Genomic DNA, 26,034 nt, shown 5'->3' on the forward strand with positions numbered 1-26,034 from the left:
AGGAAACTAGGTCTCAGGGCAGAGCAGACCAAGGAGGGAAGTAACTGTGCAGTATACCAGCCTCATACTTTGAAAGAGCAGGGTTCTCCTTGCCTGTCACCCACCCCCCTACACACATGTACATACACATACACACACACACAATCCCGAGTTGTTGTTCCGCTGCATGGGAGACTGGTTCTGTGCATGTTTCCTGAAATCTCGTAAGCCTAAGACGGGAAGCACGTGGGCTACGTGGGGGAATGTGTTTTCAGATGGCTTAGTGACTGTTTGGTTACTTGTGTATTTATGATTTAGGTCAGATACTTAGCTGTTTCGGTTTTTATTGTTTTTAATTCTTTTGAATGAATGGCCGTGGCCCTCACTTTCCCCCAGGTCTGAGCAAGCATTGTGCGGTGTGCTAGTGGCCGACCCTGACCCTGGCCCAGTGAGGACTGACCTCCACCTGCCCGGAGGCATGGTCGGCAGCAGGAGGGTGTGCCGGGGTGATGTGGCCTGCCGTCCGTCGGCCTTCCAGCGACGCTGGGGGCTCCAGAAACAGTTCCAGAGTTTATCCCAAACTGAGTTATCCCAGTTGGCCCTCTTTTGCTTTTGACTTCTTTTTCTGTCCCATTGCTCTTAACATAAAGTCTAAAATCTTTAACTGGGGATGAAGTCTAAAATCAGAGCCCAGTGTGGTCTAGTCGGTGCCTGCCTCTCAGAGACTCGCCTGGTGCCAGGCGACCCCCGCCCTGCTCTGCAGTCCACTTACCCAGGCTGCCTTCCAGGTCTTCCTTCTGTAGCTGCATGTCCTGCCCACCTCAGGTCTGTGGTGCTTGTGTTCTGCCTGGAGCACCGTCTGCCCTCCTTCTCTCCACCTGCATTTGTCAAGCCCTCCTGTGTCCCCCTCAGATCTCGGCCGAAGTACTGCTTCCTTGTGGAAGCCTTCCCGGCCCATTAGACCTGGCCTCAGGCCACTTGCACGTGCCTCGTAGCAGCCGGTACTCTCCTTCACTGCCCTCATCCCCGTGTGCGATGGTGTTGTTGACTCTTGATTCGCTGATAGCAGTGCCTCCCACCCCCACTCCACCCAGACCGTCATAGACATGATGACTCTGTCGCTGTTCACGGTTGACTGTCCGGTGCCTGGTGCAGTGTCTGGCACGTAGTAGCTGCTCAACCAATATTTGTTCAGTTAATGAATTAACTTAGGGAAATGGCCACCCGCTAAAATATCCTTAGGAAGTCTAACATGGAATTTATTATTTTAAAAATAGAATTAGTGGGAATTCTCTGGCAGTCCAGTGGTTAGGAGTCCGTGTTCTCACTGCTGAGGGCCCAGTTCAGTCCCTGGTCAGGGAACTAACATCCCACAAGCTGTGCGGTGTGGCCAAAAAAAAAAGGAATTAGTACCTGTTTGTAAAAGTCTAGTTATGTATTCCTATAAAATTGTTGACCCGTCCTTGAAGTATGTGACTGTAATGCATTTATTTCTTCCAGGTGGGGACCAGGGTTTACTGAACACGTTTTTTGGCAGCTGGGCAACAGCAGATATCAGAAAACACCTGCCATTTATTTATAACCTAAGCAGCGTTTCTATATACTCCTACCTCCCAGCATTTAAAGCGTAAGTGCAAAGGGTTTAACTGTCTTGGGGGCTGGTGAGGGCAGGGGGGTGGGGTTTAAGTTTTTGGAGGTGCCTCGTCATTCTTTGGGCAATAACAGGTGAAGGCTTTGGGGAAAGTCTTTTTTTCTTGTAAGAAACTTGGCTGTAATGGGAGGAGGCCTTGATGTTATTCATCACTTTATGTTTGGAGTAACCCAGAGGGCACTGAGCTGCCCGTGGGAAAAGGTTCCCCTCGGTTCCTGGGGGGCCTGGCCCTCTGATGAATCATCTGTGTGTTGTGATCAAGAACACTGACTGGGGGCTTCCCTGGTGGTGCAGTGGTTGAGAGTCCGCCTGCCGATGCAGGGGACACGGGTCCGTGCCCCGGTCCGGGAAGATCCCACATGCCGCGGAGCGGCTGGGCCCGTGAGCCATGGCCACTGAGCCTGCACGTCCGGAGCCTGTGCTCCGCAACGGGAGAGGCCACAACAGTGAGAGGCCCGCGTACCGCAAAAAAAAAAAGAACACTGACTGCTGACAAACTCAGCCTCTGCCTCATACCACCTGCTGAGCCTCAGCTCTGTCAGAGGAGGGTGTGAACAGCTCCCTCCGTGGTTGTGGTGCAGATGACACAAGATGCTAGCAGCAGTGTGGTGTCAGGGTCAGTAGCAGGGCCTGTGGAGCTGGACTGCCTCACTTGACCTCCTGGATGCTCACTCGTTACGGAACTCACAGCGTAGTGGACCTTGGGCTTTGCTGCTGAACCCTCTGCCTCAGTGTCCTCCAGAGGTGACTGTGAGGCATTCGTGTGAAGAGGTAAAAAGAGAGCCTGGCTTACCCTTAGGAGGTAGCGAGTGATGGGTCCTCTCTGTTTGGAAGGTGGTCTAGCAGTACGAGTGAGCCCTCAGCCAGAGAGGCAGGGCACGCATCCTCACCCTGCCATTTCCCTACCGTGTGGCTTAGGCTCTGGGCCTCAGGTCTGCTGGCGTGCAAAATGAGGCGGGAAATAGTCCCTTCCTCGTTGGGCTGTCAGGGTGGAGTGAGTTCATACACACAAAATGCTCGGTGGACGTATGTTTTTGGCAGCATGCTTATTTTGCACCGTTCCTGGTGCACTTCTGATTCAGCAACTGATAGAGCCTAGTAACAGCGCTTGTCTCACGGTGAGGGCCTGGGCCCTGTCCTTTAGCCTCTGACTCATTTGTGTGGAGCCAAGAAGATGATTCAGGTTTCATGAGCGGAGGCCAAGCTGTCAGATGGATCCTGAGACACAGCCGTGAGCAGCGACGCTCTTCGCTGAGTGGGACTGGGCTCTCTGATCTCCATCCCGCATGGGCACACGGCTGAGTGAGCAGAAAGCAAAGGGCCTCTCACTCCTCCTATTTCATTAGCCAACGTCCTCTCTGGAAGCCTTGCCCCACCATTAACGAGCATGCCTGGCTTTCTGTGGCAGAAATGTTTCTTTTTCAGTTCTTTTGTGGGTAGACGCTGTCAACGTCCCCCAGATAAAGAGGACAAGTATCTTGTGTTCTTTCCTCCCTCCCTGTTGTCTTGGCATATGTCTTTGACATGTTAACAGACTCTTGATTCTCTTCCCTTTCCAACACAAAACAGGCAGACTGTCAAACATACCAGCTGTGGTCTGTGTAAAGCAAACAGAACGGGATTCACTCTCGTGGGATGGAATGTAGGAGAAGCATTATTTTCTCCTCTGGTCCTCGGCCTTCTAAAGTACAAGCCTGTCTTGCTTGGAAGTGTGGCCTGACTCTTCTTTTCTTTTTTTTTTTCAGTCTCAGATGTACAGCAGAGTGATTCAGTTACTTTTTTTGCAGATTGTATTCCAATATAGGTTATTACAAGATAGTGAGTATAATCCCCTTGCTCTACAGTATATCCTTGTTGCTAATCTTTGTGATGTGTAGTAGTTTGTATCTGTTAATCCTAAATTCCTATTTGTCCCTCCACCTCCCCTTTCCCCTTTGGTAGCCATGAGTTTGTTTTCTGTGTCTGTGGGTCTGTTTCTCTTTTGGATATAGATTCATTTGTGTTATTTTTTTAGAGTCCACATATGAGTGATAACATAGAGTATTTGTTTTTCTCTGTCTGATTTACTTCACTAAGTATAATAGTCTCTCTGGGCCTGAAATTCTTTATGATCCTTATTGCCTCATAACTAACCCTGCCAGTTTGAACAGCCTTCCTGCAGACCGTGGTAGCTTGACCTTCTAGAACTGAATTACTCTATAAGAGGGCAGTTGCTTAATTTAATTGACTAGATTCAGCTGAGCAAGCAGAATGGCGAGCGTGCAGAGGAGATAGACTCATTAGTGGTGTGAGCATTTCTACCCTCTATTCCACTCAAGTCTGCCCAGCGAGCCTGTGTGCTGAGACGACTACGCTGGGGAGACGTGAATCTGACACCCTCCCTGTTGGGCTCAGCTCCCAAACGGCGTTGACATAGAGTTTAAAGATTGGTGTTTTTCATGTAACGTGGCCCCATTTCCCCTGTGGTTCATTGGGACTCCCTCTGATTCTCACCTTACTACCAAAGTTGAACATATTGTCCCTCTAGTGATAGCCTGGTTTGCACAGACCCTGCTTGCATTTATTTTATTTTGACAAAGAACAAGAAGCAGGTGGAGCAGAGTTAAGTTATTTGGGGGCAAGATAGACATTTGCTGGAACCTCGGCCCCCTCTCTCAGGAACCCAGTTGTTTCTGTATCCTCTAAGTGAATTTCCCAGCAAAATGGTTAGGACGGTTTCTTCTTCCTGGCTCAGGAAATGAGGGCGAATTTTGGAAATCTGCTTGGTGTACTGCCATATAACCGTAGCATAGATGACGCACTGGGAGGTTAGGAGCAGCTCCAGCATTAGCTACACGTCTGCTGGTGTGTGGCCTGACGGGAGTTAACGCTGCCTGTGTGCAGCTCGCCCTGGGGGGTGTCAGCGCTTACAGTTTGGGGATGAAGCTTCTCAAAGCGATGCCTTGGCCTCACCCCACTGCTGCCTGTTTAGGAATGCGGAAACGAGATCACAGAACTCATTTTCCCTTCCCTTTGCCAAAGAATCCTTTTGTTTTTCTTGCAGATATCTGTCTCCAGAGACATTTTTCCTTACATTTCTCATACAATTGGGAAGGGCTTGAAAAGGCAGACAGTTACATTTCCTTTTTGTTTCAAGTTAACATAAAATTCAAGTTAACCAACAATTTTAAGCTGAAGTAGACGGTCATGGACATTTGGGCTGCCATGGCTACCTAACCAAGAGCCCTGTGCACTGCTGGGACCTCAGCATGAATTCACAGTCCCACTGTGGGGCTCAGGGTAACCTTGGCGGCCTCCAGGATCGAGTGGCTCTGTGATGTGCTGGCCTTCCCCAGGATAGCACAGGTGGTGGCAGGTAGAATGAGACCAAGGAGTGGTTTAGAGGCTTCGTGGAAGGAGTCGAGAATTTGCCCCACCAACTTTTAGCAGCCATGTGCCATGAGATCACCAGGACAGTATTTAGATGCCCCAGAATCTTAGCTCCTTGGATATCTTAGACCGGCGTAGCCTCTTGCTGTTACCTGAAGTTTCTGCTAAAGGATGGCCTGACATGAATCAAATTCAGCATGAATTGGAGCTACGGATGTAGCTTATCTAAAGCCTTTCTCTACATACCACTTGGACAGAACAAAACACAAAGGAAAACACACTTATTAGTTTTAGCACTTTGAGTGGATACTCAAACATAGCTTCTGAAAAACAAAATTAGTAATATTTTCTGTGATAGAAGATCCTGTTTACCACAGCCTAATTTGAGAACTAAAATGCTTGGCTTAGTAACTTTTCAGTTAACTTGTAATATATGCATTGAGAAACAAGCTCATAACTGCATTTCTTAATGAAGTAATATTCCTGAAAGTGCCTAGCATAATGTTTGGGAAATAGCAGCTTCTTCGTTCATATTCACTTCTCTATGTCTTCTCCATCTGGAGGGCCTGTTTTATCCACGTAGCATAGAATTTGGCTTGTGCATGTTAGGTAGAATCTCATTAGTCTCTCTAAAATCAGCCATTTAGTTCCGTTTTGACTTTCTGGTAAATCCACTGACTGAAGGCTGTTTATGTCGTATCATGCTATATAAATGGGCCTAAAGCAAAGGTAAAGAATTCTCTGGTATTGCCTCGAACAGCCATACAAAATAATTGGTCAAATTGATTGACTACAAAGCTTGATTTACCAAATAATTTCCAAATAAATATTTTAACTTACTCTTTTTTTTTTTTTTTGTGGTACGCGGGCCTCTCCCTGTTGTGGCCTCTCCCGTTGCGGAGCACAGGCTTCGGATGCGCAGGCTCAGCGGCCATGGCTCAGGGGCCCAGCCGCTCCGCGGCATGTGGGATCTTCCCGGACCGGGGCACGAACCCGTGTCCCCTGCATCGGCAGGCGGACTCTCAACCACTGCGCCACCAGGGAAGCCACTTAACTTACTCTTTTACTTGAGTGTAAATATGATCTGAGACCTGGCTTGGTAGAATCTCAGAAACTAGATCTAGAAACCCAAAATATATTTTTTCCATTTGTTTACTGCTTTAAACGTTTCTGAGGATATTCATATCTATTATTTCTTTCCAAGGAATGTGGCTTATTCACTAGACCTTATCAAACCTCTTTAAAATCAGTATTTTCCAAGAGCAAAATGGAACCTTTAGTGTCCTAATTTCTGTTGTTCTTGTGTATTTCTGACTTGATTGTTTTTCCTTGGTCCCTGAGACACCCTTGGCTTAATCTCTCTTTGGGACTGTTGTCATTGAAGCCATACATTTTCTGTGTTCATATCTTTTCGCACTCCTGCGTCTTCACCTAAAGCCCTGAGGAGTTGTAGTTTGTGTAGCTTTTAGTCTTTCAGCCATTTGTTGGTCCAGTCACTGTTCCACCTGAAGCATGTAGAGGGTGCATCACATCCTACTCACCGACGACCACAAAGATGAATGAGGACGTTGTAGTCTCATCAACCTGGCAAATGCAGGTTGACTGCGTCCCGTCGTGGTTTGAGTGTTGAAGAATCAAGTCTGTGGTTTCACGGATGTCTTCTTTCTCCTTTCCGGGTGTTAGTGATGCTTGTTAGGCCCCAGGCACCCCATTTCTCAGCATGGCCGTCGGTTCATTCTGACGTCACCTCTAAGCATGTATCAGATCATGTGTCCTCACATCTCACTGATGCTGCCTATTCTGCTGCCCGACCTGGGTCCTCATCACGAAGGGGGAAGCTTCCACGTCAGAGCCATCCCAGCCTTCAGAGGCTGGTCTGACAATAGGCACAGAGGGCACGAGGAGTGACGTCTCATGGGCAGGAGTTGGCTCGAGAAATGCCGTCTTGGCAGGAGAGGGAGCTCGTGGGAGGGGAAAAGGGTGGGAATGGAGTGGAAGACGCACCCTCTTCAGAGGTCTCGAGCTGGTGGGCCGCCGACTCTGTTTGTCCCACAGAGATATTTTGTTTTCCTTGCATAGCTTTCTTTCTTTTCTCAGTTGTTAATGCTTAAAAATGAGGAATTTCACATGAAATGCAGATTTCCAAGCTCTTTTGAAAAATCAGACCTTTGGTGGGATGTGGGAGAAGAATGTCAAAGATGATTGTTACAAGTATGGGACCTAAGCAGGTGGAATAATGGAGCCGCCGTTTCCTGAGATGGGGAAGATTGTGAGCAAAGCAGGTTCGCAGGGGCAGGGACTGACCAGAGATGTATCAGGTGTATTAAGTTTGAGGTGCGTATTAAACATCCTGGTGAAAACGTGGAAGAGGTAAGTAGCTACAGAAGTTGGGAGTTCAGGAGAGAGACTGGGTGAGACATAGCTATGGAAGTGTCAGCATATAAGTGATATTTATAGCCGGGAGACAAGATGATATAACCAAGAGAGTGGTTATGATAGAAAAGAGTCCTGGAGACTGAGCCCTGGGACAGGAAAACGAGGAGCAACCAGGAACAAGAGCCCGAGAACAGCAAGGCAGGAGGAAACCCAGCAAAGTGAGGTGTTGCACAAGCCAAGCAAGAAAACGTTTCAGGAAGGGGAAGTGATCCCTCTGTGTCAGATGCTGTGATAGGTCAGGTAAGAGGACAGCTGAAAGGTGGCCCTGGACCTAGAATGTGGAGGTCACCGGTGACTTGGGCAGGGGCATTCCTGGTGGAGTGGTGGAGGACAAAGCCTGATTGCAGCAGGTCCAAGAGAATGGAGAATCGGAACTCTTCTGAAGCATTTTCTTTAAAAGGGAGAAGGGGGCTTCCCTGGTGGCGCAGTGGTTGAGCGTCCACCTGCCGATGCAGGGGACACAGGTTCGTGCCCTGGTCTGGGAAGATCCCACATGCCGCGGAGTGGCTGGGCCCGTGAGCCATGGCCGCTGAGCCTGCGCGTCCGGAGCCTGTGCTCCGCAACGGGAGAGGCCACAACAGTGAGAGGCCCGCGTACTGCAAAAAAAAAAAAAAAAAAGGGAGAAGGGAAGTGGATTGGTAGCTACATGGGGGGGTAGGATCAAGAGAGAGGGGGTAGGTTGGGGGTGGTTTTTTAAAGATGGGAGAAGTTACACCATGTTTGTTGTATTGATGGGAATGATCAAGGAGGGAAGGAGAGAGCACTAATAATGCAGAAATCTGGAGGGAGACTTGCTGAGTGACGTCCTCGACTAGGTGAAAGGGGATGCGTCCTAGTGCACAAGTGGAGAGGTTGGCTTCAGATAAGAGCTAGGATGGTTGTGTGGGCACAGATGCAGGGAGGTGGCTGTATTTTTTTGGCTGAATGATTGAATGAATGAATGAGCGAGCCATCAGCCCGGAGAGACTAAGAATGACACACTCCCCCTACGAAAGTCTCCCTAGTGGCCTGGCATGGTGAGGCTTTCCCTGCTACTTTGTGACCAGAGGCCAACCTGGTAGGTTGGCATAGTTGACTAGGTCCAAGTTGAGGTTATTAAAGTCTGGGTTTGAGTACTGTTGTTTTTGTGATTTCCAGGACACAAAAGAGAGGAGAGGTGGCTGATTGGCTGTGGGGAAAGGTTCGTGTATAAGAGGGAGCCTGCGAAGGTACGAGAGTGAGTGGCCACGGGTCGGAGAACGTGAGTCACTGAAATGGGCAGAGGATGTTTGGCACGGCTGCCGTGTTTCCCAGGGAGGGGTCGCGCCAGCAGTGCTGCATCTCTCTTCCTTGGTACCTGATTGAACATTGCACACAGAGAGCTTCTAAAATTGCTTCTGTGTGCACTGTCGTGGATTAGTTCCTTTTCTGCTCTGACCAGTTCTGTAGTCTCATCCACACCTTACCGGCTCCATTTCTCAACTGCTAAACTAGTCATGAAAATTCTATCTGATCTTTTGGTAACACCAGGTCACAAGGGATTATTTTAACGGCTAACATAAGCACTATTATTGCTGGCTTGGGTTCAAACTATGTCTTGTGATCTGGACGTCACTTTTGAGATTCTATCAAGTTAAAATTAGAACACTTATTTTAAGAGACGTATGCAAGCTGAGACAAATCCCCATTAGTGGGTCAGAATGAATGGCTCTTAGTAATTTAGAGACAATTGTGATATGTACCCGACTTTTTTTTTCCTGGCTGGTACAATTTGGTGGATAAATCAGGCAGTGAGTCAGTGAATCTTCTAGTTATCCTTGCTGAGAGTTGAGGTCAGTCGAACTTAATCTTCTGACATCAGCATTTCCCCTTCTAGTTCATCGGCCGCTTTGCTTTTGACTAAAAAGGTGACATAAGTTCTGACTGTCGTACCTTTGGTGAGAGAGAGAGATACCACCAGAGTCATATCCTGGGTTACCCTTCTCTAAGAAACAGCCCCACCCTGGTTTGCATTTTAGGCTAAATTATTCTTTTAAGCAAGAAGTAATTTTCTCTTTTACTTATGACCTGTGCTCTTACATATTTCATTTTGACCTGGTTATTTTGTATTTTTCGTAAATGACTAAAGAATAAATGGATTGAAATGATAGAAAATAATTTTGAAAAACATCCCTTAGCGAACATGATTGTGACAAAAATAATTACATGAAATCCATATCTAGGTTAATGGAAACTCTAGATGCAAAAACTAAGACCTTTTGCTCATCTTTTTGGCAGACAAAGTGTTTTATTACGAAAGCTAGTGGACAAGGACGTTCAGGCTACTTGGTTGTGTAAATAAACACCATTCTGTTTGTATAGTGAGAGCGTAGTTAGATAAACTGTTTAACTCATAAACCTTCACGTGTGGCGGCCAGTGTTACGCCTAATAGGGCTGCCCCTTGCATGGAGCCCAGGGCAGTCTTAGGTGGTTACCAGGAGCACCCTACTGGGCGCTTCCGTTGACGAGAGTGAGTGGCCGCGGGTCAGAGAACGTGAGTCACTGAAATGGGCAGAGGATGTTTGGCATGGCTGCCGTGTTTCCCAGGGAGGGGTCGCACCAGCAGTGCTGCATCTCTCTTCTGTCTTACCTTCCTCCTACCTTTCTGTCTGAGCTCTGGGGTTCCCACTCAGCAGCTGCCTTTCTTCCCCGCCTCAAAGGGCCCTCGGGCTGACCAGAACCTTCACATGCAGTGACTCACCAGGCCTGCTCTTCTCATAAAGCGTCCTTGCTCTGAAACTTGTTTTTCTCCCACCCCTGTTCATTCCTGTAGATCTGTCAGGTAGATGGCAACTTAGGTTCAAGTAACGCCTCAGGACCTAAAACACAGGTTCCTGTTCCTTACTGTGCAGAAATAGGGCTGACCGTAGCCTGAACCTGTGACGTATAAAGCCTGTAAGCCCCAGCATCTTCCTGACTCCCTCGTGCATCTCTCTGCCGTCAGCCTCCCGAATCCTCAGGCTCTTCCTGGTCTGCCCCTCGGTACCCTGGCCCCAGTCATTTTCTCAAGAAGCCTCTCACCCTGTGCATTTTGCGATTTGTTTTGTTGCTGGGATTTGGGGAGCTGTTGGGAAGGCACCTCACACCGTGCGGCCTGCCTCTGCTTACCTGTTAACCCTTCCCACCCTCCCCCCATCTTCCTGGCACCCAAGGAATTCCTCGCCTTTGAGCAGAAAGGGCAGTTCTACCCACATTTAGAACCCTTTGAGATCTCAGTTCCTACCTCTAACAGACTTATGCTAACACATATATATGGAATCTAAGAAAAAAGAAAAAAGGTCATGAAGAACCTAGGGGCAAGATGGGAATAAAGACACAGACCTGCTAGAGAATGGACTTGAGGATATGGGGAGGGGGAAGGGTAAGCTGTGACAAAGCGAGAGAGTGGCATGGACATATATACACTACCAAACGTAAAATAGCTAGTGGGAAGCAGCCGCATAGCACAGGGAGATCTGCTCGGTGCTTTGTGACCACCTAGAGGGGTGGGATAGGGAGGGTGGGAGGGAGAGAGACGCAAGAGGGAAGAGATATGGGAACATATGTATATGTATAACTGATTCACTTTGTTATAAAGCAGAAACTAACACACCATTGTAAAGCAATTATACTCCAATAAAGATGTTAAAAAAAAAAAGAAAAACTTAAACCAAGACTGCTCTGTAGATGAAAGGACTGTCCAGTGGATAGAATTTTTCACGTTGTTAGGGTGGAATAGGTAAAGAAGGTAATTTTGAGAAAGGGGGTCCTTCCCCTGGCCACAGAAGGTGACAGTGATTTAGCATTAAAGAAGCACTTAGGCATCATGGATTCATGAAAGTAGAACCCAGGCCTGAGCCACAGTGAAATGCAGGGTGTGGACCGTCAGCAGTGGTGTTCCTGTTGACACGCAAGGAGGCGGCCATGGGCCACGTGGGGAGGAATCCGCCCGGCACGAGGCCAGTACCCAGGGAGGTGGCAGAGGCCCCTGAGCCACCTCGGGGCACAGACAGAGCCAGTGGCTGAGGTGTGCGCTTCCGCCTCCCGCAGAGACTGGGCCGTCTTGCGGTGCAGGCGTGTTGGCCGCTTTGCAGTGGCATTCTTCTGTGGATTGGACCGTTGTGCCCTTCCTCTGTGTTCACTCTGGGAAGGCCCTTAGACACTGCCCCGCACGGTCCAATTGTGGGTCCTAAGAAGCACCACCGTCTGTTTCTTGCTCTTGTTTCCCCCCTTTCCCCCTAAACTTTGTGCAAACTGTATCCCTCTGAGAACAGTCTTCAGACAGTGCTAAGTTGCTTGCTTTGTAGCTTTCTTTCCTATGAATTACTTTCTGCGCTCTGTCCTTGACTATACTGGGGGTGTTTCCAGCGCTCATTTCCAACTTTTTTTTTTTTTTTTAACATCTTTATTGGGGTATAATTGCTTTACAATGGTGTGTTAGTTTCTGTTTTATAACAAAGTGAATCAGCTATACATATACATATGCTCCCATGTGTCTTCCCTCTTGCGTCTCCCTCCCTCCCTCATTTCCAACTTTGATATTGACCATCTGTAGGCAGGGAGTTAATCCGTGGAGTAACAAATGACACTCTCAGGTGATGTCCTTATGATTCTGGGAGTGTCTTACAAGTACAGCCTAGTTGTGGATGAAGAACCTTGGCTCTGGAGCCAGACTGCTTGGGTGGAATCCCAGCCTCGTCACTCACCAGCCACATGATCCTAGACAAGTTAACTTCTTCCTGCCTTGGTGTCCTCGCATAGTTGTTTCTGGAGATTAACTGAGGTGAACCAGGCAGATGTTAACCATTGCCTGGCACATGTGAGTGTTAGCTATTCCGATGACCACTGCTTCAGCAGATGTGAACTGTCGGGAGAGTGGGCTGGAAAGGAATCAAGTTCATGCTGTATTCATCTTTTACGCGGGCCTCTCACCGTTGTGGCCTCTCCCGTTGCGGAGCACAGGCCCCGGACGCGCAGGCTCAGTGGCCATGGCTCACGGGCCCAGCTGCTCTGCGGCACATGGGATCTTCCCGGACCGGGGCACGAACCCACCCGTGTCCCCTGCATCGGCAGGCAGACTCTCAACCACTGCGCCACCAGGGAAGCCCACTATATTCATCTTTTATCTTAATTAGTGTTGCTACCTCTCATGGCTCTCATGTAACGACTGTGTGTGACGTTTAAATTAGGCTCGGCAGGTCATGGCTTGAGACTTACTGGTCAGTTAATAAAGGAGACGCAAACAAGTGTTGTTGCTCCAGGCAGGGAAGTCAGGGCAGGAGGAGTGGGTGTCTGAGGAGGTGGAAGGGGCACCTCCTCTTTCACATGTGCTCTATTCTGGTTTTAGGCTTCCGTGTACCACTAGGATGAGGCAGTGCCTGTTGTCCCCGCCCATCCCCCCGCCCCACCAGCACACAAGTATCAGGTCTCTGGGATGGGTTCCCCCATCACCATTAGAACATTTGCTGAAGGCACTTCTCTTAATCCTGCTCATCTTCCTCAGCCTCGTCTGAAGCCTCTTCTGAAAACCTCCACCTGCAGTAATCGCTTCGAAATGTCCATAGCCCTTAATGTCAGCACTGCCCTGCTGGCCCCGGCTTGTTGCCTTGCTTGTGCTACTGTTTCTTATTTTTATGTAGATGACTCATCTCCATGTTTGGATAAAGCCTCTTAGGGTCGCACACTGACCACAGTATAGTGCCTTACACGTAACCGTTGCTTATTTAATTGACAGCCCTCTCTGTGCACAGATTTGAGCATTATGATTTATCCTTTTAAGGATAACATTGAGAGTTCTTGTGTGTATATGTGCACGAGTATGTGTGTGCATGTAAAATATACCACGTGTATGAAATAGAGAGTAAGCTTGGGGATATCAGGTATCCACTTCATCTTCAAAAGAAATGCACTGGAGGATGGTTAGTTATCCTTAGGAGGAAATTTACAGTAAGCTCTCTTTTTCTTGCATGGTTTTGGAGTAGCAGCATGGTAGGATGGTAAGAGCTTAGGTTTAAGAGAGGGGCAAAACTGTGCCGAATCCCATCTCTGCCACTAAATAGCCGTATGGCTCTGGGCAACTCACTTAGCCTCTAGGGGCCTCCATTTAACACACTAGTAAAATTTACCTGGCAGGACGATTATTCCCAAATGTGTCCTGAAAGAATTTGGGCCCCAAACATAGTAAACTGTCAGATAATGATAGCTATATAACAGGTCTGTGACATTAAAAACAAAACAAGAAAACAAAAAAACCTTTAGAAGACAAGAGTTACATGAAGAGAGTTTGCATTGTTTTCAACTGTACGTCATGCTCAAATATTTCGGTTGCCTATAGGATAACTCCACTTAAAATCTGACACTTGAGCCCAACACCCAAGGATCTGTCCCATTTTACCTTTCCCTATGAAAGCTTCCTCTTTGGCTCTAATTGGAGGACATTCAGTCTGGTACACACGTGCTCACCTGATACCTGCATCCCCCTGCCTACAATTCCCTGTATTAGCACCAGCTACCCAGCTCCTATCTGTTGGACAAATTTTAAGTCACATCCACTATCTCAGCACCTCCTGCCCCACTGACGTGAGCTTTCAGTGACCTCCTTGCTTCTGAATTCTTAGGGCACTCACTGTTCCCACCTTCCTTTTGGCACGTGTATTCACCTTTATCATTATTTCGTTTCACACGTATAGATTTCCTCCCAGCCAGAACAGGACCATTCTTAAGTCTTACTCTTTTTATATTATGAGATAATATAAAAAGTGTGTTGTGTATTTAGTGAAATATAGTGTATATACAAGAGGATATACAAAAATGTTTAGTTTTTAAAACACCTTCACCACCCAAGTTAAGGATTGGAACATAACCAGTATCTTTGAAGCCCCTTTTCGTCTTTCCCATCACAGCTTCCCCTTTCCTCCCAAGATAACCAATATCATGAGATTTACATTGATTACAGTTTTCTACTCTTTAAACAGTACTTTTTTGTTTTGTTTTGTCCTTATGTAAGTAGATTCATATGTATGTGTTTCTATTTGAATTTGTATCATTTCTTTTTTTCAGCATATTTTGAAAAGTCATCCTTTTGCTGTGTGATCTGGGTAGCTACAGTTCATTCATTTTCACTGCTATATTGTATTCTATGATATGAATATACCAGAAGTTGTCCTTAAAACAAAAACAGAATGGATAACCATCCAATTTCAGTGACATTCAACAGTCAGCATGTATTTCTTGCTCATATGTCATTGAGTAGTCTGGGACAGCTCTGATCATCTCAGCTGAGTTTGGAGCCAGGCCACAGGTTTGATCCACATCTGTTGTGACTGTCTCATTCTTCTGGAAGCAGCAGGCTACCCAGGGTACATTCTTCCGCTGGCAGAAGTTGTAGCTTCTCAGGGAGGCTGAGCAGAAACAAGCAATGCTATTTTAAGGCACACTGTCACTCTGCCCACGTTTCATTGGTGAAAGCAGGTCATGCAGACATGCAAATATCAGTCAGGCAGGAAAGTGTACTCCCCGTGTGGAGACTGGGAAAAGGCATGAACACTTGCTGAACAGTAATCTATTAACGTGTAGTCACTTCAGCTGTTTCCAGTTTATGACTATTTCAGACAGTGCTACTGCTGTGAACATTTTGATTGTTTCCTGCTGCACACGTGCAAGAGTTCCTGTAGGGTGTGTGCTTAGGAGCTGAGCTTCCTTCTGGGTTGTAGAGTGTGAGCATTTTCGGTTTTACTAGGTAATATCAAATGGTTTAACAAGTGGCTGTACCTCTGCTATCCACAGTGGATCGGCGTTGGGTTGTTGCACTGATCCACTGCTACTTTGGGATTTTGTGTATACTTAACATATAACTGAATAATTTTAGAAGTCTAAAATTGTTTCAGTGAGCTCCACTTTTTTTTCCAGCCACTGCTGCAGGATGGAAGGTGAACTGTCAGTGCTCAGAATCCACTAACCGTTTCAACTTGTGCTCACTTGGCAGATTTGGTGCAAATGCCAAAGTTGTGCATTTCCTAGGACGAATCAAACCGTGGAATTATACTTACGATCCTCAAACAAAAAGCGTCAGAAGTGAGTCCCACGATCCCACTGTGACTCATCCAGAGTTTCTCAACCTGTGGTGGGACATCTTCACTACCAGCGTTTTACCTCTGCTTCAGCAGTTTGGCCTTGTCAAAGACACCCGCTCATACGTACACGTGGTAGGTTCTGTTTTTTTCCTTCAGGTAATTTGATGCTGTATTTTTTAAAATTTGGTATACTGGTAGAGATGGAATATTTAGTGGTATTTTGAACAAAGAGATAAAGTAAGACTTTGTGGAAAGAAAACGATGTCCATCTTAGAGTGGAGAAATATTACCAGCAAAGATTAGAGCAGAAGTAGATTTTGTGGCAAATTTCAATAGACCTGGGAGCAAAGGAAAGGTTTTTAGAGGCTTAGATGGATAGATAGATCTATATATATTTTATATATATATATATATATATCCGTATGTTATAACTATAAAACTCTTAGCCCATTGTCCTAAGATTGTAAGATTATTCCCCAAAAAATAGTGGTTTACAAAAACAAAGAACGCCCCATTTCATGTTTTAGAAGCTACAAGTATTTAAATATACCTATTTTATTTTTGCCATCGTGTAGAAGAATATATTCCAAGTGAAAATTACAATAACATGAACATACAGCAAATACTTTTCTAGGATTATTTTGATTTGCCATGTTTTACTCCTCTGGTTATATTGGATCTTGAAAAATAAATCTCTCTGTAAGAGGAAGATGACATTAACATTTACAGTAACAATTCTGACTTTAAAGGTCTTCCTCTGAGGTTTGTTCTTTTGGAAGAATTGGAAGAGGATGAGAAATTAAACTTTTATGTTGCATATTGAGATATAGAGAATAAAACTGGGCTTCCCTGGTGGCACAGTGGTTGAGAGTCCACCTGCCGATGCAGGGGACACGGGTTCGTGCCCCGGTCTGGGAAGATCCCACATGCCGCGGAGCGGCTGGGCCCGTGAGCCATGGCCGCTGAGCCTGCGCGTCCGGAGCCTGTGCTCCGCAACGGGAGAGGCCCATGTACCGCAAAAGAAAAAAAAAAAAAGAATAAAACTGAATGGGTAAATTATAATCAAGTCTTAATAGATCAGTTAATTACCTTGGTATAAGAGACTATAAGGTTATAAGAGATCCTTCTCTTTGCTATGGTATATATAGATTTTAGCCATTTCACTTAGAGCACTTGTGCCAAAATATAAAAAGGAGAAAGGGGAAAATAACTAACACTTACATTCTTACACTAATTGATTTATATGGACCAGGAAATAATACTTATACAGTACTTGGAACATTGCCAGGTACATAGTACGTGCTTAAGATATCTATTCTTATTTAACCCTTATAAGCACTCTGTCAAGTAAGTCTTATTTTTGTTAATATTCCCTTTTTATATATTAAAATTAACTGAGGCTTAAAGAAGTTACATCCCTTCCCTTAGTTATGTAACAGACTAGTCAGTCGCAGAACTGGGACTCACATCCAGGTCTGAGAGGTGGCTGTCCTTACGAAAGCATTGCGAGCAGAGGACTATGCGAGAGGCTCCTGGTGTCATTCCGGTGGCCTGTGGAAGGCAGAGGCAGGACTAATCCAAGGGAAGGACTTCACGTCGCCTCAGCTATAATATAATCCCGTGGAATCTACCCAAATACCTTGGAATTCCAGGATATTTAAATACATATATACTTATACCTACACATCTATATAGCAACAAAAACAGCTACTCATTTTGTTCTACCATTTTCTCTGTTAAAAACAATACCTGTGTGTATTCATTTGCCTTCCTTTTTCTCTACGATTTCCAGTACTGTCGCACCTGAGAGCTTTCTGAAGGATAACTTTGATCTTTTATGATACTACTGAAGTTAATTGCCTACCTGTATGTAATGAGAATCGAATTTAATGCAGAGTAGGTTTGCTCCATTTCCTGCACATTTACCTTGTTCCTTCCACAACCCAAGGACTGAGGGTTATGAATCAAGGGAAGGTGAAGATGGGAAATGAAGACTTAATCAAAACTAAGCAAATTAACAGAAGCTGCAGGAATAGATACTACTTGGTAATAAGCTTGAACAGGAAGATAAATTTGGTGTATGGCTCAGACTGTTTAGCTCTCGCTTTTATAATGTGACAGCTGTGTATGTGGTGCGGCTCTCTGCTTAGGTTCTTTCTGAAGTGTAGCTTCTGAGGTATCATTTCGTTTAAGTTCTCAACCTTTCTGAGCCCACACAGATCAAGAACTTATCGTGAGACTTGTGTTCCCTTGTCCATCCATCTTACACTTTCTAATGAACTGTTGCAGATTTCAGACTTGGTCTATACACTGGCTTTCTCTTGTGGCTTCTGTAGAAAGGTATGCAGAACTTAAACATTAACCCTACCCAATTAATTTGTTCTCCCTCTGTTTTCACCGAGTCAAGAAGTCTTCATTTTGTTAGGAAAAATATCATGATCCTTGTATTTCTGTGTCGTCTTGTTTCATGTAATGCTTTTCAGTTTTTGCTACCTTGCATGATAATTCATCCTGGTTCTTCTCACCTTCTTCAGTTTACTGCAATTCTTTAAAATGGTCTTTCAGCTCTAAAGGAGTCTCTGATTATTCTCCCCTTTCTAGGAAAATGTCTCAGGAGCCATATCACAGCTGTCCCTTGGGGAGATCCCGGCTACGGCACAGCCTTTTGTATCCTCAGAAGAACGGAAGGAGCGGTGGGAACAGGGCCAGGCTGATTACATGGGAGCAGATTCCTTTGACAACATCAAGAAGAAGCTGGACACTTACCTCCAGTAGAAACACTGCCCTTTTCCGTGGACACATCCACTTCACAGGCACTTGTTTCCCATACTTAGTGTCTAGAGCTGGGTTAAGAAAGGTCTGTTAGCTTTCATTAAAATCCATCAGATGTGGGTGGGGGGTTCTGCAGGACAGCTGGTGAGAGCTGGGCAAAAGTTAAGTAGCAATTCTGTTATATGAACGACAGTTCTGCTTTTTTAACCCTCAGCTTGTATTTCAGAAATTCTCAGTTATGCTGATTGCCAACGTACGTGGTAAGGGACACTCAAATCGTAAGCGGTTAAGACGGCTGTTAGCAACTCTTAAAATGTGCCAAGCCAGGCTCCAGATCAGTCTCCCTTCAGATTGGGACACAGCACCTGTCTCTTGCTTGCTTGTTGTACCCTTCACTAGACCTGCATTTTAGAATCGCCCAGAGGCTGCCAGAGTGATTGTAATTCTGCTTTCAGGTAAAGACAACCTATAAGAACACTGCTGAGTGATTCATAAGCGTATCAACAAACGGTGTTAACCCATTTTATTTCCTAGTCTTAGTGTCTGGAGATGTTCACCAGTTTTCTATGTACAGTAAGGCGGCATGCTAAAATGCTTTCGTTCAGTTCTGTATATCTGAAAACAGCAGTGTGATGGTTACCTACACAGTGGCACCTTGTATGAAAAATAAAGATTTCTTGACATACCTTGGTTGTCTAATTCAATTAAGGGCACCCACTCCCCTTGAAAAAAAAAGTATTAGGGAATTTTTCATAATTTGTAGAATTTGTGTTTTAAAAACCAGTGTAAAACTTGACACTGAAATACATGCTTTAAAAGTTGGTTTCTAGATATCAAGAGCTATCTGCATCTAGTGTTCTCCAGTGATGGTGATGGATCTGATCTAATAGATGGAGGAAAGGGAGATCAAGTTAATCTGTCACCCACATTTCTGTATGAAGTGGGTATTCACATTTTAGAATATTGTAACCTTAAAATCATCGTAGGTTCATCGTCAGTCTCTAAACATACTCGATAATCTTTCAGGACTGTTACAATCAGTACCAGACCCGACGTCTTCTAGCATTTTTATCCACGGCTTAGAATGATAGGAGTATAAAGCATATTTATTCAATGTACAGGTGATTCTAGGTTGCAAGGATGGCAAGCTAGTGAAGGGTATGATCTAAAATGTCGTTTTAAAACTGAAGTGAGTAATCAGAAGTCTTTCTGTTGAAGAAAGCAAGAGAGACCATGACAAGAAACTTTAGAGGTTTAACTGGCCAGAAGCCGCAGTGGCTTTTAACCTTCAAGATCACCTTCCTTTACTTACACAATAGCCTATGGGTTACACAGGTCGGCCCTATTCAATAAGGGCGTGAATGAGTATACAGGGTATGGAAACCTGGAGGGCAAGAATGGATGGGGGTGGGGGGCCACTTGGAGGCTGGCTACCAGAAGAGCTTAAGAAGAACCTGAGGACTTACCTAAAATTGTAAACTGTTAAATGACAAATGATGTCTGAAGATAAAATAAGCTACGATTATTTGGACCGTGGAAAATGAGTTGCTGTGATCTTCAAAGTACATGAAGAGAGTTACGTGCCTCTGCGTGTCAGGTGCCACGGTACAAAGACCCCTCAAGAGACTCCTAATCCAAGAATCTCTGCATTGAGAGGTATGAGCTAAACTCTTCCAATGAGAATCCCAGTGCATAGAAGAATCTGGCTAAACTGAAATTGAATTCATTAGAGTGTAATTTGCCAGTCATACAAATCGAGTCTTTATTTCTGGACAATCTGTTTGTGCCTAATTTTAAAGTTCATTTCAGCCCTCCGTTGCTTTCAGAGTCTCAGTGGTCATAAAGATGTATCCGATTTCAAGGAAACACCTGAGCTTATTCCAGAAATTACATCTACCAAAGCATTAGTTCAGTCATCTTGGTTTCACATCAAACACAATTTGAGTTGACATATGTATTTAAGACAGACAACACAATAATTCACTGAACAAGCACTTAAGTACTGACCATATCACACCTATGATGGACATTAGAAATATAGGAGTGTACCAGACAGACATAGTTCCTTATATTCTAGTAGGAAACAGACTGAAAGACAAATGAACATATATAATTGCAAATTATGCTAAAGTACACTGACAACAGGGAAAGTCCAGCTTTAGGGCAGTCAGGAAAGACCTCCTGCAAGATGATGATTAAGCCAGAGAGGCTCTGAGGTAGCCAAAAGGGAGTGAGGAGAAGGAAGAATATTCCCTTCGGAGGAAATTGTGCGAGCAGGCGAGAACTTGGTGGAAATAAAGGCTTATAAAACAGGATGGAGAGGTATGTATACAGTGGCTTCATAGGTGAAGGTATGGGCTTTGGATTTTACTTTAAATTCAACAGCAATTGATTGAAGTTTTATTAATGTAATTTATATTTAACTTCTTATTAACGGGGACCTATAAAGACATACAAAGGTAAGCAGAATAGTATAAAGAACCCCCATCACCCAATTTCAACAATTGTTTCATCTGTATCCCCACCAACTCTCCCCCTGCTAGACTATTTGGAAGCAAATCCCAGATTAAAAATTTCATATTCCCATATATATCTTTAAAACATAAGGACTTCAGAAAATTATCTCACCAAGAAACTATTAATTCCAAATGTCCTCCCTTACTTTGTGTTTTATTTCCACTTTGATCTTATTAAGATCCAAGTAAGGCCCATACAGTGCAATTGGTTGATATATCTGATTCCCTCGTGTTTCCTAACCCTCCCTTCTTGTTTGTTGTTGCCTGGCAATTTATTTACTGAAGAAAACAGATTGTCCTGTCTCCCACATTCTTCACTTTACTGATTGCAATTTGACATGTTTCCTTGTATTCTGTATTTCTTATAAACTGATTTAGAGGGCCAGTCAGATTAAGGTGTGATTTTTTTTTTGGGGGGGGGGCAATACTTTATATGTTGTTAGGTACTTCCAAGCCTCCAGTTATCTTATGATCTCAACTGCCATTGATGATCACTGCCTAGCTACAGTATCTCGCTGGGGTTGCAAAATGGTGATACTCTCATTTATTAGTTGAAATATTTCTATATACTTCCATTCATCAGTAATTTGGTTACCCTGAGGTTGTTTCTATTAAAAGGGCAGGATAAATGCTTGATTCTCCCTTCACTCACTAGTTAGTATATAAAATAAGGAACTGATTTAACAGTGTCCTCCAAAGGTGCTTTTGAGGGGGGTTATTCTAGTATCATTATGAATTAATGAATTTTAATATAGTTTGTTCAATTCATTGCCAGTCCTTCTTAAAGAGAGTCTAATTGTCTTACCTTTGTGATTTACATTTTAAAAACATTGGTTCTGCAGCTGGTGGAAAATAGCTTAAATGAGAACAAGAGCTGATGGGAAGGCAAGTTAGTTTAATAGTGGTCTTGGAGAGAGACCGTGGTAATCCAACATACCTTCCACCAGGGTGAAGGCAGTAAAGCTGCTGATGGACTGGATATGAAGAGAGAGGAAAAAGGAGTAACTGAAACTAGAGGCTTGAGCAACTGCGTCTCCAACCTGGCTGCTCCTGAGAAACACTGGACACCTTGTAAGTACAGTTTCTTGGGCCTCATCACTATAGATTATGAATCAGTGGGCCTTGGTTGAGGTCACAGTATCTCTACTCCAAGTAACTATCAAGCAATGATTGTGACCCAAATGACATTTGAGAACCACTTGATACATTAAGAAAGTGTTTGCACTGAACACAACAGGGAGTCAGGGTTTTTAGCAGAAGACGCCTGGAAAGGTGAGGTGGTGTTACACAGCAGGGGACTCAACTGCTGATCGGTCAAGGCTTTCCGGAAGACAAACTCGGCTCCTTGAGTGATGTAGGAAACATGATCATAAATAACATCTGTAAATATAATTGTATAATGTCTACCGTTTAATGTCACTGAAACTTGGGGCATTAAGCTAAGTAAGACTTGACTTCTCCTTAAATAAAATAGTCTGCCACAGTTTGCTTTTTTTTCCCTCTGCTTATTATTACAAATAGATTACTATTTTTATACTTGGGTATGTTATTTGATAACTTATTTCTCTGAGTTTCTGATGCTGAAATTCAATCTCCTTTAAGTGAAAATCTGTAAGAAAGCAAAAAGGAAAGACAATATTTATTAGGTATTTATAGCTTAATTTTCATGTCAGTCCTATAATGTATATACAGTATTCTCATTTTGCAGATAATCAGAGAAGAAGAAAGGTAAATAATCTGCAAAGGACTTTGATTCAGATTTGTGTATGCTCTAACTCTAAAACTATGCTCTGCATTAAACAAATGAGTGATCAAAACAATGAGATCAGAGAAATGGGCAGAGATCAGAGTAACCTCTGTATGTAACCAGAAATATAAATGCCAGAAATCTAGGAAGTAACACAAATAATGGAAAAGCTTTCAGTTTGCTTGCTATGAAGATAAGGATAATGGCCTTGAAATAGAATGTGGGAAATACCTTTTACAAATGCTTTCCTAAATAGGCTGCCTGAAATTGTAATGTAAAATATATGTAATATAAAATGTAATATAAATGTAGTATAAAATGGGTAAGAAAATTCAAGGATAGAATTGTCATGAATTTTGGCTTGGACACAGTTCAGCTTCACAACGTATAGACTTTGTATCTTAAAAGCCTATACAGGGGGGAAAAAAAAAACTATGCAGAATTATCCTGTTTTCACAGTTGTTTTATTGGTCCAGAAGAGGGAAAATTTCTGTTATATGATTATGCTGCGATACTGTGATGTATTCAGGGTCAACATCCCTTTAGGGATAAGGGCTCCAGACACCTATAGTAAGACACTCAACTCTTGTGATTTACTTATTCTGTGTTCACTTTTAAGTTTTTGAAGTTTATTGACGTCCAGTCTATCAGCTACCACTGCTCCCTACTGTCTGCCTAAAACAAAAATAGGGAAAGAGGCAACTGTTCAATAACAGGGCCTTTGAACACTAGTCCTTTTCTACTGAGTCAAGTATATGGATTTACTGACATGTTATTTTAGGTGGTCAGAAGCCTTTTTTGGCTTCTTGGCCCCTGGTTGAGATGAACAGAAACCTAGTCTTCAGATACCTAATATTGCCTTATTGTTGTGGCCAGCTAATATGCAATCTGAACAAGGAAGTGTATTTTGGAACTCTCCATCTGTATCACAAGAGACCACAAGACTCAAAGCCTTTTTTTTAAAAATTGAGGAACGATATCAAAGCATCAGACTGGGGGGTGGGGAGGAGAATTAAACATATCATCTGGTGTTAACTTTTTTTTTTTTTTTTTTTTTTTTTTTGCGGTACACGGGCCTCTCACTGTTGTGGCCTCTCCCATTGCGGAGCACAGGCTCCGGACGTGCAGGCTCAGCGGCCACGGCTCACGGGCCCAGCCGCTCCGCGGCATGTGGGATCTTCCCAGACCAGGGCACGAACCTGTGTCCCCTGCATCGGCAGGCGGACTCTCAACCACTGTGCCACCAGGGAAGACCTGGTGTTAACTTTTTGCGTCCCTATTTTGTATACAACATAAGAGATAAAAGCTCTAAACTGAAAAGGCTTACGTAATTTACTTTAAATAGTATTTAGTAAAGGCTGTTAACTTTTGGAAGGAAACAGTGACAAATTTACCATAGGGAAAAGCATATAATATGCATAAAAGAGGCTGAGAAGTCATTGAATTAGACTAACAGATTCTTTTTCCTTCCCTGATCTTCCAAGGATACTCCTTAATTAAGGTGAAGTATTAACTTTTCCATGCAAAGTTGCACAATTACACTGCAAAATCTGTCCCAGGGAGCCTAAAATACCAAGGGGCACTTTGTTGGATGTGTAAATAGGCAACATTAACTCAGATTACAAGAACATACATTTGTGGAGGTGATCAATATATCCTTATTTTTTAATCCCATGAATAATGGTGGATATAATAGCCTTTGACTATAAGTCAAATTTGCCTACACAAAGGGCAGATCTATGCCTTTGGAGATGAGCTCCAAGCTTGATCGAGGTCTATGATTCACGCATAAAATCAATGTTTTATCTTAATTCTTGCTTTCACCTGTTCCTGCAAGAAACATATGAAGTGGCCTTCACTAGACCATTTCTCATGAAATATTTAACTTACCTTTATCGATATATTGATACCAGTGCCAAGAAAAAAATTTTTAAATCCTACAATGTACTATTAGGGAATAGCCCTTCCCTACCCTAACAAAAAGGGTAAATTAGTTTAAACATTCAGGAAACTGTATCCTAGTTACTTTTATCTGCCTTTCTAATAAACTAGAATGGCTGAAAAATGGCCGACTTACTGGAAACTTTCCTAAAACACTAGTCCTATCTCTGCTTTAGCAAATAGAGCACGTTTTAATATATAATCTCTCTGATGACTTTTAATATCACATCTACCACATTTAATACCCTCTTGGAATAGTCTAGATGCACTATTTTTGCATTTTTCAAAAGTGCAAAGACATGCCCTAGAATTTGTTTTATCTACCAATCTAAGAAGTCATTTTGGTATTTGCTGTCCTTCTAAATGAAGTCCCAGTGTAGCCTAGTTATTATAACTTGGTTCAGGTTAATGGAGGTGTCCTGTTCCATGTACATTTGAATGACATACATTATTAAAACTATATTATTTTCATGTAGAAATCAATTTTCATAATTAAAGGTAGAATTTAAAGGTCTAAATTTGTCAGAAAATTCTTGATCAAGAAGGTTGAGTAGGGAGCTGAAAAAGAGATTTTTTAAAATCCCATTTTAACCATTAAAAGATCTGACTGGGAATAAGATATCATCTACCCTTTCAAAAGCAGTAAATTATTATGGCTTCATCTAGAAGACCGTTTTCCCTTATTATCACACAATAACTATGAATATTTTAACATGGAAGAAAACATTACATCTGCTTACAGGATTTCTAATCAACCATTTCCCCTCTGAAGTAGACATTACTGCAGGGAAGCATCCCAACCATTATTCACAGCTATCAGAATTTTGGGGTCTTTTTTATTCAGAAGTACCATAAAAATGAGGTCACAAATTCCAGAATGTAGAACTTGTAAGGAAGTTATTTACTACATACTTACGGGTGAATTAAATGAAGGAAAGCTGTTGTATTTCACCTTTTGCAAATATTTTAAAGTTAATACAGTTGAAAACTTAAGGTTAAGCACTTGAATTCTTACTAATAAGCCAAACATATCATTTGTCCTCATGTTTTTAATGAATCTTCCTTCCGAATACTAATGAACAGAATTTTGGCAAGCATATAAATAAAATGAATAAAAAACACACCAATGAATGCCAACAGAAAACATGCACTGCCTGAGTATAATTATATTGGTACTCACTGGTTTTAAACATAAGATGATTATTTTCTTGATTATTTCCAATCCTGGAGCTGTAATTAGGGCAAAGTCTATAATCAAGAGTGTTATCTAGTGTACCACTATACATAGCTATGATCACAACTCCTTTTTTTCTGGCAGATGGGGAAATAAAAATAATCAAAACCAATGTTTAATAAGATCAAGACATTTAACATAAAATTTAAAAATATATACACTGATTTCTAAACAAGAAGTCAACCAGTTAAATTGAAATTTAGTAAAATTTAAAAGGGGTAGGAATATGAGTCAGTTATTCTCAGCTACTCATAGTTCTTTTATGTACTCTCAGTAAAAAATAATTATATAATATAGACAGCTGAACAGACGTGTGAGA

General features: G+C 43.4%; 1 protein-coding gene across 1 annotated transcript in view; it reads left to right on the plus strand.

Moving 5' to 3' along the window:
• GYG1 (glycogenin 1) overlaps nt 1–18,963 on the plus strand; it is a 37,926-nt gene extending 18,963 nt beyond the window's left edge. Inside the window, exons 5-7 of the mRNA XM_032631090.1 lie at nt 1,480–1,606; nt 15,418–15,637; nt 18,107–18,963. Coding sequence (XP_032486981.1) covers nt 1,480–1,606; nt 15,418–15,637; nt 18,107–18,280 — 521 coding nt within the window. The 3' untranslated portion in view covers nt 18,281–18,963. The remainder of the gene's footprint in view (nt 1–1,479; nt 1,607–15,417; nt 15,638–18,106) is intronic.
• The last annotated feature ends 7,071 nt before the right edge of the window (nt 18,964–26,034 follow it).

This window comes from Phocoena sinus, chromosome 4 (assembly GCF_008692025.1).
Source record: "Phocoena sinus isolate mPhoSin1 chromosome 4, mPhoSin1.pri, whole genome shotgun sequence".
Classification (NCBI taxonomy): Eukaryota; Metazoa; Chordata; class Mammalia; order Artiodactyla; family Phocoenidae; genus Phocoena; species Phocoena sinus.